The sequence below is a fragment of the Phyllopteryx taeniolatus genome, chromosome 11 (assembly GCF_024500385.1).
Source record: "Phyllopteryx taeniolatus isolate TA_2022b chromosome 11, UOR_Ptae_1.2, whole genome shotgun sequence".
In the NCBI taxonomy this organism is placed as follows: domain Eukaryota; kingdom Metazoa; phylum Chordata; class Actinopteri; order Syngnathiformes; family Syngnathidae; genus Phyllopteryx; species Phyllopteryx taeniolatus.
The window spans coordinates 15,239,910-15,255,078 of record NC_084512.1 but is presented as its reverse complement, the minus strand read 5'-3'; the positions used below and the strand labels follow the sequence as shown (position 1 = coordinate 15,255,078).

Here is a 15,169-nt window from a genome sequence, read left to right as displayed (position 1 = left end):
TAATAGTAAATACATTTTTTTAATTTTTATTATAAAGAAAAGATGTTTCAAGAAAAGTCAGATTGTGAAATCTTTTAAATAAAATCAAATAAAGGTTGCATTTTTATACATCATCATTATCAATATCAATATCATTCCATATTAGTTTTTTGGGTGTTAATCTGTTCATATGGTCCAAAAAAAAAAAGAGTCTCAGTTACAAAGAATATTTACATTAAAAATTCTATTTATATGACTGAAAACATATGAACATAAAAATGAATCCAAGACTTTTTGGTCCTTTCAATAGTCAACTGTCCACCTGGGCTCTTTTCCATTACTGGCGGTTCCTCAACCTTCGCGGGGGTGCAGCCTGAGGAGCAACCTGAGGTGCTGGACTTGTAGAAGTGAACAGAGCACACCCAGAGGTGAGGCAGACACCCGGGGGTCCTCTGAGACCTGCATGGCCTCTGATTCCAGGCAGGCCCGTTTGTCCCCGCTCACCGAGCTTCCCTGGTTGTCCGTTAAAGACCCGCCCGGGACGTCCGCGCTGACCTGTGATTGACCCCAAAAATAGTTTCATCAGATCCATGATACTCTTTACTTTCTGGGATTTTTAATTATTTTTATATAGTATTTTGGTGGATATATAAATACACACAACATTTCAAGTGAGTAAGATTGTTACCCATGTTTCCCTGCTCTCCAGTGTAGCCAGGTAGGCCATGACCCTTGGCTCCTTTATCACCTTGCTCTCCTCTCTCACCTGCACACACACAATCACACACTCACATTTGTCAGAGCAAAACAGACTCACCAGAAGAATGGCGTTATCCGGAAATACTCTGTTGATTAACAAGCATGTGTTACTGAGATCACTGTTAAATAAAACACCTTGTAAATATTCTTCAGTTTCATTGGCCTAGCTGTAAGGGGGTGTACCACTAGCTAAAGCCAGAGACGTTTGTATTACTATATGTTGTGACTTAATGATTCTATCCAACGCCATGAGTGTAATCTGTCTGCTTTTTTTTTTTGTTCTTTTCTCACACCTGGCCCTCCTTGCTGACCCGCATCTCCAGCTTCACCATAAAATCCTGGCAGGCCAACTTCTCCAGTATCGCCGTTTCTTCCAGGATCACCCTGACAACATCATAAAAGGAAAAATATAACATTCATCTTTAGTATGCCGGTTCTGTCTCACCTTTGAATTATTTAGTTCTTCCATTCATTCTGAAAGGTTCCTCTCACATAAAAAGCTAAACTTGTCTGCTTTACATATTCATATTGTACTGAGAAATACTGTACTTTGCACAGTCACTTGTCTCATTCTGGTACTTAGCAACCTAGCTTTGCACAATGTAAAGTATGTTTTTTGTATACTTTTAAGACCTCAAGAATAGTAAAATACTAATAGAAATACACGTAGGGCCATACTGAAAATTATGCTGCTACAAGATATATCTGTTGATATATCTATTATATCTACGCTAGAATTCAGCAAGAAAATCTTTCTAATTTTACAAAAATAAAGTATTAACATTACTACAAAATGTCATAATATTGCTCCATAAAGTTGTAATCGTTTTAGACTGACGGATTGTTTAGAATGTTTTTTTTTTTTTTTAAGAAATCAAAATAATCAGAGACTTTTTTATGAGAATAAAGTTGCAATTGGGGCTGACAATTGATTAAAAATCTGATAAATAACACTTTTGAATTTTGATTCATCGTGATTAATCACAGACTCCAAATATACCACACATACCACACCACATTTTGCTTTGAGATGAACTTGTGCTTCGATGACAAGAGAGTTCAGAGCTGCACTATATGCAAATTACCTTTGTTTTATCGAAAGTCCCAGCAAGATTTGCCGCCGAGCAAACCAATCGGAGTCTCCTCATTCATCTTTGCTCTGGCGTAAGCATTTGACCTGATCACTGACCTTATAGGAACCTTTCAGATATCCATAAGAAAGTTAAGGTAAAGGAGAGTGTGCGGTCAAAATAAATTGTGTGATTAATCTGTTAATACATGATTAATCCAATAATGTTTTGTGATTAATCATATGCATTACCACTCTAATTTTGACAGCCCTACTGGTAATGTTACAGGCAAAAAAAGATAATTACCGGTAAGACATTGTCAAATCAGGTACTTTGAGTTTGAGAAACAATAAAATAGTCAATGTTTTGGCACATCACCACCATTCCCCGTTGAATGTAATTGTGTAAATGTTTGTTTCTGTGCCTGATGGAAAAAAATAAAAAATACACACACTGAAATAATCTCATTTGTGAGTTTTGTTCAGTCTGTTGGAAGCAGACCGTTATGTTTACATTTTTGCGGGAATTTTGATATTTACTCATTCAAATAATAACTATTTATAAGACTACACCTTTTTCCCTTTAATAATGCAACTTAATTTTTTCACTTTTACAGTTTTTCTTTTCTTTTCAGTATGGCCCTAATGTGCCATCTAAATACGTATAAAGAATCATCGTGATAGAAGATGTGGTGGGACTGTGCTGCATAACAATATGGAAAGGATTTGACGGCAGCTGAAACTCTAAAAAACATTCAACGCATACCGGGAGTCCACTGTGCGACTCCATGTTTGTCCTCATGTCGATGTGGAAATTCAGTATGTTTTCGTTGTTAGTTTTCCTGGCAACCACTGCCGCAGACTTACTCCAGGCATTTGCAATGTGCAGGACAGCAGTGGACAACGTATGGAGAATAGCCCTGGTTATGTGTTTAGGCTAAAGAAGTGAAAACTGTTATAACTCACAGGAGGTCCAGGTGGGCCTTTCTGTCCAGGTGGACCAGGGGCACCCATGGGAACATCCCCGTAGAGAGGACATACTGCGGCACACGTCCTCTTGATTGAGTTGGCAAAGGTGGACATCTGCTCCAGCACCACTTTCTTACAGACCTCGATCACATGTTGAGCCGCCAGCGTCGGACCCTGTGGAGAAAATCATTAGTACATCCGTCAATGGAAATTGCCCAACTGTGGAACATGGATGAAGAATATTCCAGCAGAGAGCATGCTGAAGTGATGGCAGAATTTCAGAGGGAACCCCAGTGAGAAATGAGACCAATGAGATTTCCCAAGACTCATTATGGATTTATGGACACGCTGACAGATGAGACCTGAGAGTCTTGACTAATGAGAAATATTATACAAATTGCTCTTGACACCAATAGTTTTAACATTCTAACCACTTCAACAAGTGATGCTGTTGGTTAGCCGACCATAGTGAGCAGATCTTGCTGATTTAAAAAAAAAAAAAAAAATGATAATAATAAAATTCAGGGGGGCGTATGTTACTTACTGGGGGACCTGGGGACCCCTGAAAGCCATCTGGTCCTCCTTCACCTTGCACACCTTTGATTCCTATGGGACCCGAGCGTCCAGTCGTGCCCGCGGGGCCGCGCTTGCCCCGTCCTCCTTGAGGACCCGACTGACCTCTGTCTCCAACCTGCAGAGCAGATTGACATCAACAGCAGCGATGAGATCTATCGCGGGAATCCAGATGAAAACATTACCGCAAATGACAGGGAACTCAATTAACTCACCCTTCCTTTTGGGCCTTTGACACCTTTTTCCGCCTTTAAAAGACAAAAAAAAAAAAAAAAAAAAAAAGCATGCTTTGAGAACAAACTTCAATGGTGATGGAGTGGAGTGAAGAAAAAAAATAAAGATTGAATATTTACTTGTGCTCCTTTGACTCCTTGAATTCCCGGGATTCCTGTGTCACCCTGTACAAGGAAGTGCAGAATTGTTTTATTCTATGCAAAAAAAAAATATATATATATATACTTTAAGATAATTTTAATTTTGCACTTGTGAGAGTGTATTTTCTATGTTTTACTGTGTAATATTTTGTGATGTCATTGTTGATTGTTGCTGCTGTCTTTAATGGTTGCTGTCCATGCAATTCTTTTAGTCCATCAGTTGTGGAACCTTCATTCAGACTGAACATTCACCAGCCACTACTTTAGGTACATTTGCACAATATACTGGAAGAGATACAATACAAGGGCACTATCAAAATGTAAATGAAGTTTAACACCTATTCCCCACTTCTGCCCTGTTTGACAAGTATTTTGTACTTCACCACCAGATGCTGGCTGGTAAAATCACAGACATAAACACATCAATTCTGGATCTTTTGTTACGGCTGTGATGTGCCAGGATCTCTGAATTAAACAGGCTAATCCATCCATCTGTTCATTGTACTGCTTATCCTCACTCGGGTTGCTTACTTACTTTGGGTGAGAGGCGAGGTACATCCTGAATTGGTTGCCAGCAAGTTGCAGGGCACATATAAACAGACAACCATTCACACTCACATTCACACCTACGGAAAATTTACAGTCTTCAATAACTTAACATGCATGTTTTTGGAATATGGGTGGAAACCAGAGTACACGAGAAAACCCACACAGGCACGGGGAGAACATGCAAACTCTACACAGGAAGGCCGGAGCCCGGATTTGAACCCACGACGAGGCGGACATAATTATTATGTTTATTAATTTGGTTGTACTATATTTTGCAGTGTTGTAGAATTGCACTGCATCATACTAAGAGGTGTTGCTCGTATTTTGGCTCTCTTTCGTCGCTAAATAGGGAAACTAAAATATTGTAGAATATCTGCCCTGTATTGGATCTCATTAGAGTGTTCAGATGTACCGAATATTGTGGCCACTTAGTCTAGATCCTCCCTCGTCCCTCTTTTCACATGAAACACCTGCTTTGTTTATTTCAACATTCAAAATTCAGCCATCTTTCATGTTATATTCATGCTATATTATTGACAATACCTTGCTTCCTTGTTTTCCGGCCACTCCCACATGTCCCTGTGAAGACAATAACGTGGTTTAATGACGTTTACTAAACAAGGATTTAGAGTTACAAGTTAGAGTTTTAAACTTACATTAGGTCCTGGTGGTCCAATAAATCCTGGTCTTCCTGGTTTCCCTGCAGAGCCTTTGTAACCTCTTAGACCCTCGAGAATAAAACATTTATTAAAACTAAGGGATTGGTTAATTCTGTGTCAGTTCCATTTTTAATTCCCTTGAAAGTGGTAAATGATCCAACAATTTTGTTCAGTACATACAACTTACAGTTCGACCTTGGGGGCCCATTTCTCCTGGTACTCCCAGGCTGCCTCTCTCCCCCTGTGAAAGACACACAGAACAAATGAACCAACCAAACTTAATGCAGTTTTTTGATAATCCTCAACAAGAACAGTTATACTGTACCTTTGAGCCAATTTGTCCAAGTTTTCCATGGTGACCTTGTGGTCCTTGATAGGCCTGGGAGAAGAATCACAGTAATATCAATTCGGCATCCTGTGATAATGTATCTAAAAACTGCAAACTTTAGTTTGATTCCATCATAATAAAAACACCCCTTTTAAAAATCACACCAGCCTCTTAGATTTAGAAACATAATTATTTGGCCCCAGTGTGGAGTCTTGCACTATCGTTTCTATAAAAAAAATAAGTATCAGAATTTCTTATGATATTGAAAATTTGTTGAGAAGAAGTATACAGTACCTCTATTCCAGGATCTCCATCTCTACCTGGTATTCCAGGATCTCCAACAATTCCCTGAGGAAATGTTGCTATGATTTATTATTATAAAGTACCGGTAGATGATTTTTTTTTTTAAGAGTAAATGATGTTTGTGAGAATGTTGTCACCTTTTGTCCGATGGTGCCATCTTTACCATGAGGTCCAGTGACTCCCTAAGTTAGACAATAAATGCACTGTAACTGTATTCAGTCTTCAAAATGACATTTACGGTTTAAATATTAGACAATTATTGTGTGGTATACATACGGGCTTCCCCTTTTGTCCAGCAGCCCCACTCTCTCCTGGATCTCCTACAATACCCTGTCAAAAATTTAACACCAAAGAAAGTTAAGCTACATTTGCCATTTTACTCTTTTTGGGGGCTTGTGGGGGCTTGTGGGGGCTTGTATTCTACTTAGCAGACTGATGATACATTACAAATAGGTCATTATAGTGTTAGAGTGTTGCGAAAGCGCCAGCACGCCCACAACCCTAGTGAGGATAAGCGCTTTGGAAAATGGATGAATATTCAGGTTAGTGGGTGAATAAGTGCAAATTTGAAGGGCTAATGGACCTTTTTGTTGCATTTGGAGCACGTCAGGATAGCCGTTCTAATGCTAAGCTAACCGACTTAGCCTCTTCGAATAGGCCGATATCACAGTAGCCTCTTTCCTGGCTCATATGGATCATCAGGAAGGTGAGTAAACCTTTATCTCAAACTTTGAGAATAACTGCAAAACATTTTACACTTCAAAGTAGGACGCAACTTAGCAGTAGGTTGTAACTGCATTTGAGGCATTAGCGACTCAGTGTGTCTTATGTGTTCAAGTGCTCAGTGTTTATGGAGACGGCACATAAGTAAAAAATGCAGCTCCATTCCAGACATTTACTACATGATAAATGATTAATTGGATCTCAAATGAAGAGGTTTCAAAATAGTGGGCTAAAAATGAGAAGTGTTTTTTTCAGGATGTGGAACCCACCGGCTCGCCCCGCAGCCCAAGGTTCCCATCTGGACCGGTGCGCCCTTTCTCGCCCTACAAATGTATCAAAACAATCATAACAAAAAAAATCAATATAAGGTAGCATTAAAAAAAATTGTGATAAATAAAAGAATGAGATTTATACCTTTACTCCTTGGTACCCGTCAATCCCTTCATATCCTCTTTCGCCTTTCATACCCTTCAGGGAGAAGAAAATACACAATGGTAGGGGGGTCCTAAACTTAGGGTTGGGACCTCACCTGAAATGGCCAATTTTGGGGGAGTTTGATAGTTGTTATTTGCCTACAAAATATTGCCGCTTTTGGATTCATATTTCTGGGAGCAATGTGTTCTTTATCATTAGTTTATTGTACATTATGGGTGTATTGTAAGTGTCAGGGGAGGAATCACATTAGTAATTTGGGTCCTGAACTGAAGGTTGCCCTATTTTACATAATGACTTGCAAATAAACTGGCAGATGAACTCACAACTTCTCCCTGCCTCCCAGTCTGTCCGATGTCTCCAGAGGGTCCACGAACAGCCTTTAATGACAATCAAATTGTCTTCATAAGCATTAGAAGTCAATGAAAATTCGGCAATGTCTGTCAGATTTTGATTGTTTAAATTCACCTTGAAGCCTGCTGCCCCTTTTAATCCCTTCAGCCCTTTAGGACCTCGCTCCCCCTATGAAGAGAACATTTTAGGTTTTATTGTGACATTGTATTATTATCAGTATTGTAATAATGGGAAAGATGGTGTCAAATATAACTGCTTTACCACAGGGCCCCTGAGTCCTCTCATTCCTTTTTCGCCTTTGCTTCCCATCTCACCCTGAGGATGATGCATGTGAATTATCATTAGCAGCCTGAAGAGTCAAACGGAAGTGTAACCTGATAGGAGTGTGAAGACAGAATTTACCTTGGGGCCTGGCTCACCCAGGTTGCCATAGTCTCCTGTGTTTCCCGTGATGCCCTACGAAACAAGTTGCCAGTGAATAATAAGCCAATCTATTAAACACAACTGGAAGAAGTTCAAAGATGGAAGACTTCAGAATGCACAACGTTTGCCTGATACAGTTGAATGATGGACTCATTCGGATAACAGTAATCTGAATAAGGCTACATTTTTCGTCTTGCTGATTTGGGTATTTTATGTATTCACATGTTAATATTTCTTGCACTTGAATGTACTGATAGAACCCTCACTTCAAATTTAACTCATATTGCTTCCTTGGTAATGGAAAAATCTATTTAAATATCAATTTATACTTCTCGTGAAAATAAAAACAACATTACATTTGTTCCTAAAATAAAAATATATCAACAGTTTCCACTGACAGTACCTCTAATAACGTTAATAAATGGAATGAGATACCTGGGATTCTTTTTGATTGTTGGGGAAAATGTGTTATATATGTATGTGTACTCAAAATCAAAAGTCAGAAAAAGTCAAAAGAATATTTTATGTGCAGTTCTGTGCAAAAGTATGAATCCATTACTAGCTGTCTTTGTTTAATGACTTCTCATATTTTGGTTTTAAAAAAGAAAAAGAAAAACGAGATATAAAATCAAACTATGTGACAAAAATAACAGCATAGAGTAATAGGAGGTCACAAGAAATACTTGAAATTTCAGCCTTTCATTGTTGTTTTGGTTGTATGCTAATAAACAAACTGCAAAGTAATTAAAGCTGGTTGTTGTAGCATTACTAAAATCCCAGATATGTTGATGTATGATTTTTCACAGTATTGTACACGCTCCCCTTTAGCCTACTGGTCGTACAACCCCTTACTACTGGTATAGTAAGTTATCTCAGCCATTTGTAGCTTGTACAAGACACGACTTGACGCTGGTCAAGTAATAACGCTTTTTGGGAAATACATTTTTGTTACCTTTGAACCATGTTGAGCAAGCTACTGTATGTCAATTCTAAGATAAATAGACATATGATGATCTTAACCAGCTTCCCTTAGTAAGGGTGGGTAAACCTTTGCCTAAAACTACATTGAAGTCACTGTCATATTAGTCACATAGTGGAAAACGTACACTAGAATATTCCACTGCACTTTTTATATACACACACCAATCATAAATGCAACTAAATGGACCGCTGTTGTTTAGACAGATGCTAACCACCTCAGACGCAAAAGGTACAGTGTTGCTCTGGATCAACAAACAAGGCCAGAGCGGCTACATTTTGTCTGTTTATTTGAACATCTCATCATTTTATCAACGGCTAACCTCATAGATGGCCGACAGTAGGCCGAAAGGCAAGACCGTGAACTTTACCGCATTTCTACAGCGGCGAAGCTCAGGCTAACTAAAAAAAAAAAAAAAAGTTAAAAAACGACCACCCATAATAGTTCAAAAATGTTTGCCAGGAAAGTGCCTCCTCAAGATGCAAGCAGGGGAAGAAATAAACATGTTGGGCCTCTGTGATTCAAGGCATTACAAAAAACAGATGTTTACTCTCAAATGACCTCCAGCTGAAGACTCAGGATGAGAGAATGTGGCATGAATGGCTCTCGACTCTTGTTCTGTGTAGGCGGCATACTGTAATTTTGTCCAGGCATTGTGGGGGGATTTCCTTAAATGCATACTCAACTTCAATCACACATGCATTAAGGTCCCTCCAAATACCTCAGTTATCGACATCAAGGTTGGCTCAAATACAACTGGACTTGTTTATTCTTGTCTCGTGGAACCATCTCCAAATTGAACTCTTCTTTAAAAAAAAAAAAAAAAAGTTTTGGAGGTCTGCTCCTGTTTTAGAGTGACTGCTCAGCATCAATGAGTCCAGAATTTAAATGTGTGCAGTTCTCCATGAGCAAAAGTCAGTGCAATGTGCCAAACTTCACACTCCACTAAAGCAGACATGGTGTCATTACGGACTCTAGGGGGTCTTGGCCAACTGCCTTCCATGTCTCGGCTTGGTGTGTTCCCAAGGGAATTTAGCTGGGACTTGAGCCAGAACCTAAGGACAATTGAGTGGCCTATTTTCCAGCATAGTCATGAATAAACTGATAATAACACACTTAAGAACAATATGATTACGCAGAAGTCTACTCAACAAACATGGTCAACATACCGTGAACGTGCTACACGTCAGGCAATCAAATTATTATTCATCCATCCATCCATTTTCTTTACCGCTTATCCTCACTAGGGCCGCGGGCTGCTGGAACCTATCCCAGCTATCTTTGGCGGAACCGGTCGCCAGCCAAACGCAGGGCACGTAGAGACAAACAACCATCCGCACTCACATTCACACCTACGGGCAATTTAGAGTCTCTAATCAACCTACCACGCATGTTTTTGGGATGTGGGAGGAAAACGGAGTGCCCGGAGAAAACCCACCCAGGCACGGGGAGAACATGCAAACTCCACACAGGTGGGGCTGGGATTTGAACCCTGGTCCCCAGAATTGTGAGGCAGATGTGCTAACCAGTTGGCCACCGTGCCGGCATTATTATTCATATCAACCCAAAACATTTTAAATAAACGCAGAATAGAAATCAACAGCTGGATCGTCGGTATTGGGCGGTCGTGGTGTAGAGAGATAGGAGTCAAAAGGCAAAGTTCTCACTTCACAAGCTTAATTGGTTCATTATCAAACGGACAAGATCGCCGATACAAGTAAGGATACAAGTAGAAATGAGTTTCCTCCGCAAGGTGTCTGGGCTAACCCTTAGAGAGGAGCATAGCAATCCGGGTGAACTTGTGTAGCGTCCACATCAAGAGGAGCCAATTGAGGTAGATCGGGCATGCCTCCCGGAAGCCTTCCTGGTAAAGTGGCCATGTTCAACCAGAAGGAGTTAACAGCATAGGGATTTTTTTTTATTATTATTGCCCCCCAATCCCTGCCAACACCCTTGTATAAAACGTGGTGCCCTGAGAGCACCTCAATTTCAACCTGGTGTAACTAGAGAAAATAGCTGGAAACAGGGAAGTCTGGGCGTCCATACTTTAAGCTACTGTGACTCGTACTCAGATAAGTGGAAGAAATTGAATGGATAGATGAATGGCAGAATACAGCATTTTTGAGGCAAAAACACCTTGGCGTGTCCACAGTGTTCTTGCATAGTAATGAAGACAATAAAGTTCTGAATTTTTCATAATTTCCGCCTAATTACTTGAGTACACTACATTTAATTCAGTTCCCTCCAAAAGCACAACCCTCAGAAATCCGGTTATCACCTGCCAGTTTGTTATGTAGACCTGAGAAAGACGGAGAAAAGATCACATCTGAGCAGGTCTGGTTTTATCTTTACTTCCACCTAAATCTACTACAGGGCAGACATGAGTGTTTTATCTATGGGAGGAGCACCAGCGTTTACTATCCCAAAGTGCTTCTGGTTCCAGGTCTGTTTCCGTCCTACTGTGCTATTTTCCACAATTTCACTGTCAACTCACGGCAGATTTTTATTGTGACATACAGCCACAAGTCAGTTTAACTCTTTATTATGCAGCAAATAGTAGTTTAGTGTTCATTTACCCAGTTTCCTTGTCTCCCTCGATCACCGTCTTTTCCGTGAAGACCTCTGTGGCCCTGCACAAGAAATAATAAAATGTCAACATGCTTCAACTCACTGGTGTCATGTTTCATGTATCAATTCACCTGTGGCCCCGGACGTCCCTGGATGCCCGGCTGTCCGTGCATGCATTTGCAAGACGCTCTTCCGGCTGTCAGACCGATCTCTGCATAGCCTCCACACTGCGGCAGCGAGGGAACGCCGTTTCAGATGAGACAGATGAACAAGGACAATAGCAAGAGCTGCAGAACAGGAGTGGACTCACCACATTGGAGAGCTCGCAGCAGCCTTCGGAATAGGCTTTCTCTGGGTCACATGACACGTCCATCTGCTGCAGGTCCACCTGGAATAATTTAGATTATGTGTACTTTCATATTGAAGCCAAAGATCCAGATATCATATTTTTAATAAAGGGCATTCATGCTGCAAACATACTGAGACAGAGCGATCCCTCGCGGCTCGCTTGACAATGGAGGTGTACCCGTTGCGGATGACTGGCATTGGATCGTCAATGGACTCCACACTGACCTCCTCACAGTCTACCAGCAGTTTTACCTGGCTACCCTTAACACTCAGTGCCAACTTGTGCCACTCGCCATCAAACAGCTTCCCCACGCCGTGGAAGGTCCTCAGCATCTGGCTACCACTGGGGCTGATGTAGAAGAAGTCCAGCGAGAGGGTATTGCCCTGGAAACGCAGGCCCACTTGCTCCTGACCATCTGGGGCGCTGACCTGCCACAGGTTCCACGATTTCTTAACCATGTCCTTGGTCAACTTAAAGGTTGCAATGACGGAGTAGTCAGAGGGAAGACCATCTGGATAAACGTCTCTGTGGTGGGAGAATCAACATAGTATAATGAACAGTGTATCTTGCTTGCTCAAGCTTGTTAGCTGATGTTATACCACTTTGTTAAAACATGTACGTGTGAGGTTTTGTCTTTTTAGGAGCTTAAAACAGTCATCATTCTTTGTTTCTCTCATGTGGTCTGTAAAATGACACTGAAGTCATAAAAACAAAGCTCCTTAAGGCCCACAGAGTTAAGTGCTTGTAGTTACAACCTTGTTTACAATGATCTCTTAGCAATCCCGTATTCCTTTATGGTAAACATCTTATTTGTAGCTTGTAAAGATTAAACAAAATGATAGTAAATGTTTCCATCCGGCTTGGTATGTGTCTGTTCGTAGCTACAGTATATCTTTTGCATGTTTTTTTTTTTTTTTACAAGCTCTGAACAAAGAATCTTGGGATATTGGAGGACATAAAGGATGGCACCGTTGTGTCCTGCAAAAAAATGGCAAAGGAAGGCTGCATTTGGAGAAGCCTTCGAATTGGGATAGCCTTCACAGGATATTATGACATCATTGGGCTTCAAATGTAGCCTCCAAAGGAGGCAAGGCTTCAGTTGGGACACTGCTATAGTACCTCCACCATATCCTAGGTGTGCACTGTGGCTCTCTGCCCTGGAAAACCTAACAAGGAAGGTGTCCAGGAAGTGCCCATAGTAGACGCCCTAGTCCCTTAAAAGTGTGTTCTCTGACTGGTAAGGTAAACCCATAGGACTAATCATTCATTGGACTCTAAAGTAACACTTTGCACCTGTCTACATATGTATAGTATGTTCACAAGCTCTAAAACTCAATGGTACAAAGGAAGTATCTTTCAAGGTACCACTCCACTGACAAGCTGTTTTACTCTTCGAGAGAATAATGTACAGACACAGCACACTTAATTCAGCAATTTTTTTGTTGCAGGTTTGCACACATTCATTAAGTTATAGCCCCATAAATAAGTGTACCTCATGGTCTTCTGCAGATGGATGGTGGGGTTGACGCGGTAAGCCACCGTCTCGGGTTCTGAGCCTTCCACTCGCTTCACTCCTCTCGATTCGGACACACGGAACTCCTCCAAGAGATCAAAACCTCACATCACACACACACACACACACACACTTTATCAATCAAGCCCCAAGAGAAGATTTTCCTCAAGAAAGGTGGGCACGTGCAAAGTAATATAATTTATTTATAAGAACAGATTTGCTCTGTATGAAAATCATAACATATACCACACCTTCCCTTTTGTAAGCACACATCTAATGAAGTTTCTGTCAATCACAGTTGGCTAAAGAAAGAAATTACATTGTGTTTTCGTTTTCCCTTGTCTGTTAAATATTGAAAAACACAATTTAACTGCTATTTGACCTCTTGACTGAGTAAACATTTTTTGGGGGGGAGGGGGGGGTCTGTCTACTGTCAGGAGGGCAAACTGTGGTCAATAAAAAGATAAATACTGACATCTTTTGGGCTTATTTGGAAGGGCGGTGTTCTATTTAGAAGACTGAACTGGACGTTAGTGTGTTGTTTAAATGTGTCATGTCCCTCTCAGTGTGTAATGTAGTCCATAAATGAATGCTAGTATTTTTATTTATGCAGTGGTTAATATTTAGTAGTCAAAGAAAAAAAGCAGACAAACTTACTTTGTAATTTTTGGCCTTGTGTGCATCCTAAGATGACAAATAGTGATGCAAACACCAGCATGGCTTTGTTGGCTGGCATTTTCAGATTTGCGAAAAGTCACAGACTATAAGTGCCTGAAGAGCAACAATTGAAGAATTAAACAAGATGAATAGATTAGATATAAGGCAGGTTGTGCACTCAAACTATAAAGCATGATACACATTCACTGGGCAACAATTTACTTAGACAAAGACTGAATTAAAAATAATGTTTTTGCAATAATAAGGCCAGATTTGATTGGCACTGCCATAGAATGTTTATTATTGTGGTTGTAAAGTTACTCTGCGTCATTCTGAAATGTGTTTCAGATTTTGGTTACCTTAATTAGTGGCACAAGAGGGATAAAATAATAGATACAGCTCCCAGAATTATTCAGTGCAGTTTCACACCGCTGCAAACTCCCACTACAATTATAAACATATTGTAACACACCTATTTGACAGTGTCAATTAAAACATAATTTTTTGTTGTTATCTTTGTAAGGCTACAATAATTAACAAACATCTAGTATTGGATCTCATTCGATTGTGCAGGTGTACCAAACACTTTAATACTGAATGCCATTGCTACCATCATAAAAATAATAGAAATAGCAAGTAGGATAATGTAATAAGTTGTGTAATAACTCACATATTCCTCAAAGTGAAGATTTCTAGGGCTCGTGCGGATGGAGCTATTCCAATTCAGGCTGTGTGATGATGTCCCGATCTAAAGTGCCATCTTGGGCCACACTTTGAGCTCAACAGGAGGACCATTCAAAGTGGCAGCTCTGGGGCTCAGACCAGCACGACCCCTGTGCTCCGCTCCACCTTTGGTACCAATGGGATCTGCCATCTCTCATAGGCCAGTTAGACGTCCAGTAAAAAGAAGCAAACAGACGCATGCACCCTTATGCAGCTTGACAACCATTTTGGAATCTTTATAATAAATCTGATGTGAGAAGTCAGTGCAACTCCTAAAGCTTACTTTTTGCCTCATTTACAGCTTACATTTTGTGTTTTTACTATTTTTAAAAACTCACAGGGAACTTTTTTCCCTCAATGAAACACAATATATCTTTGCTTAAGAAGGGAGTTCACTGGGGCCAGTGTGTCAGCATCTGCACAGGCTTGCTGGGAGAAAGATGTAGTATGTCACAGCTAAACACAAGATGCTCTGCAAACATTCCACCTGACGCAGACCACAAGTTTCAACCTTCATAGCTACCCAGCAGGTCGCACACTTAGTAATATGAACAAAAAATTATAAACAAAAAAATGCAAATATTTAAGCCATTGCAGTTTGTTTGGTAAAATACAAATGTCTTCTAGTGATTAGATTGAGGGTAAATCTTTAACTATAATCCCATTCAATTCATTGATCTTCATTGTTCTGGATTGTTACAGCTCTCTCTCTCTATATATATATATATATCTGTAATATTATTAAATGATCTTGGCAATCAATGTTTCCGTTGTGGTAAAAAGTACCCAAAACCTTCCCCCCCCCAAACAAACGCTGTAAAAACAACTTTTTGGCCTAAAACATTTAATTTTAACATGGAAATTATTGATGTTAATACTATTTACT

At 40.1% G+C, this 15,169-nt stretch overlaps 1 protein-coding gene across 1 annotated transcript; it reads right to left on the bottom strand.

The window, feature by feature from the left end:
• On the bottom strand, window positions 1-15,157 carry zmp:0000000760 (collagen alpha-1(IX) chain). The gene is made up of 27 exons (XM_061789452.1): window positions 14,231-15,157; window positions 13,561-13,674; window positions 12,883-13,006; window positions 11,522-11,915; window positions 11,352-11,429; window positions 11,173-11,268; window positions 11,050-11,103; window positions 7,474-7,527; window positions 7,333-7,386; window positions 7,186-7,239; window positions 7,044-7,097; window positions 6,700-6,753; window positions 6,555-6,608; window positions 5,839-5,892; window positions 5,700-5,744; window positions 5,554-5,607; window positions 5,257-5,310; window positions 5,119-5,172; window positions 4,929-5,000; window positions 4,816-4,851; window positions 3,703-3,747; window positions 3,565-3,597; window positions 3,321-3,467; window positions 2,774-2,950; window positions 1,032-1,122; window positions 668-745; window positions 1-534 (listed from the first exon to the last, which is right to left on the bottom strand). Exons 2-27 carry the CDS (start codon window positions 13,637-13,639, stop codon window positions 317-319), a joined length of 2,307 nt encoding a protein of 768 aa, XP_061645436.1. The 5' UTR covers window positions 13,640-13,674; window positions 14,231-15,157; the 3' UTR covers window positions 1-316.
• Between the last annotated feature and the right edge of the window lie 12 nt (window positions 15,158-15,169).

Bases quoted from the DNA above. Each gene is read 5' to 3' on its own strand.
- zmp:0000000760 (XM_061789452.1), bottom strand. From the start codon at position 13,639: ATGCCAGCCAACAAAGCCATGCTGGTGTTTGCATCACTATTTGTCATC. The intron at 7,240-7,332 runs GTAAAGCAGTTA...TTCTCTTCATAG, and splicing joins GAGGACTCAGGGGCCCTGTG to GGGGAGCGAGGTCCTAAAGG. The intron at 3,468-3,564 runs GTGAGTTAATTG...TCTGCTCTGCAG, and splicing joins TCAAAGGCCCAAAAGGAAGG to GTTGGAGACAGAGGTCAGTC.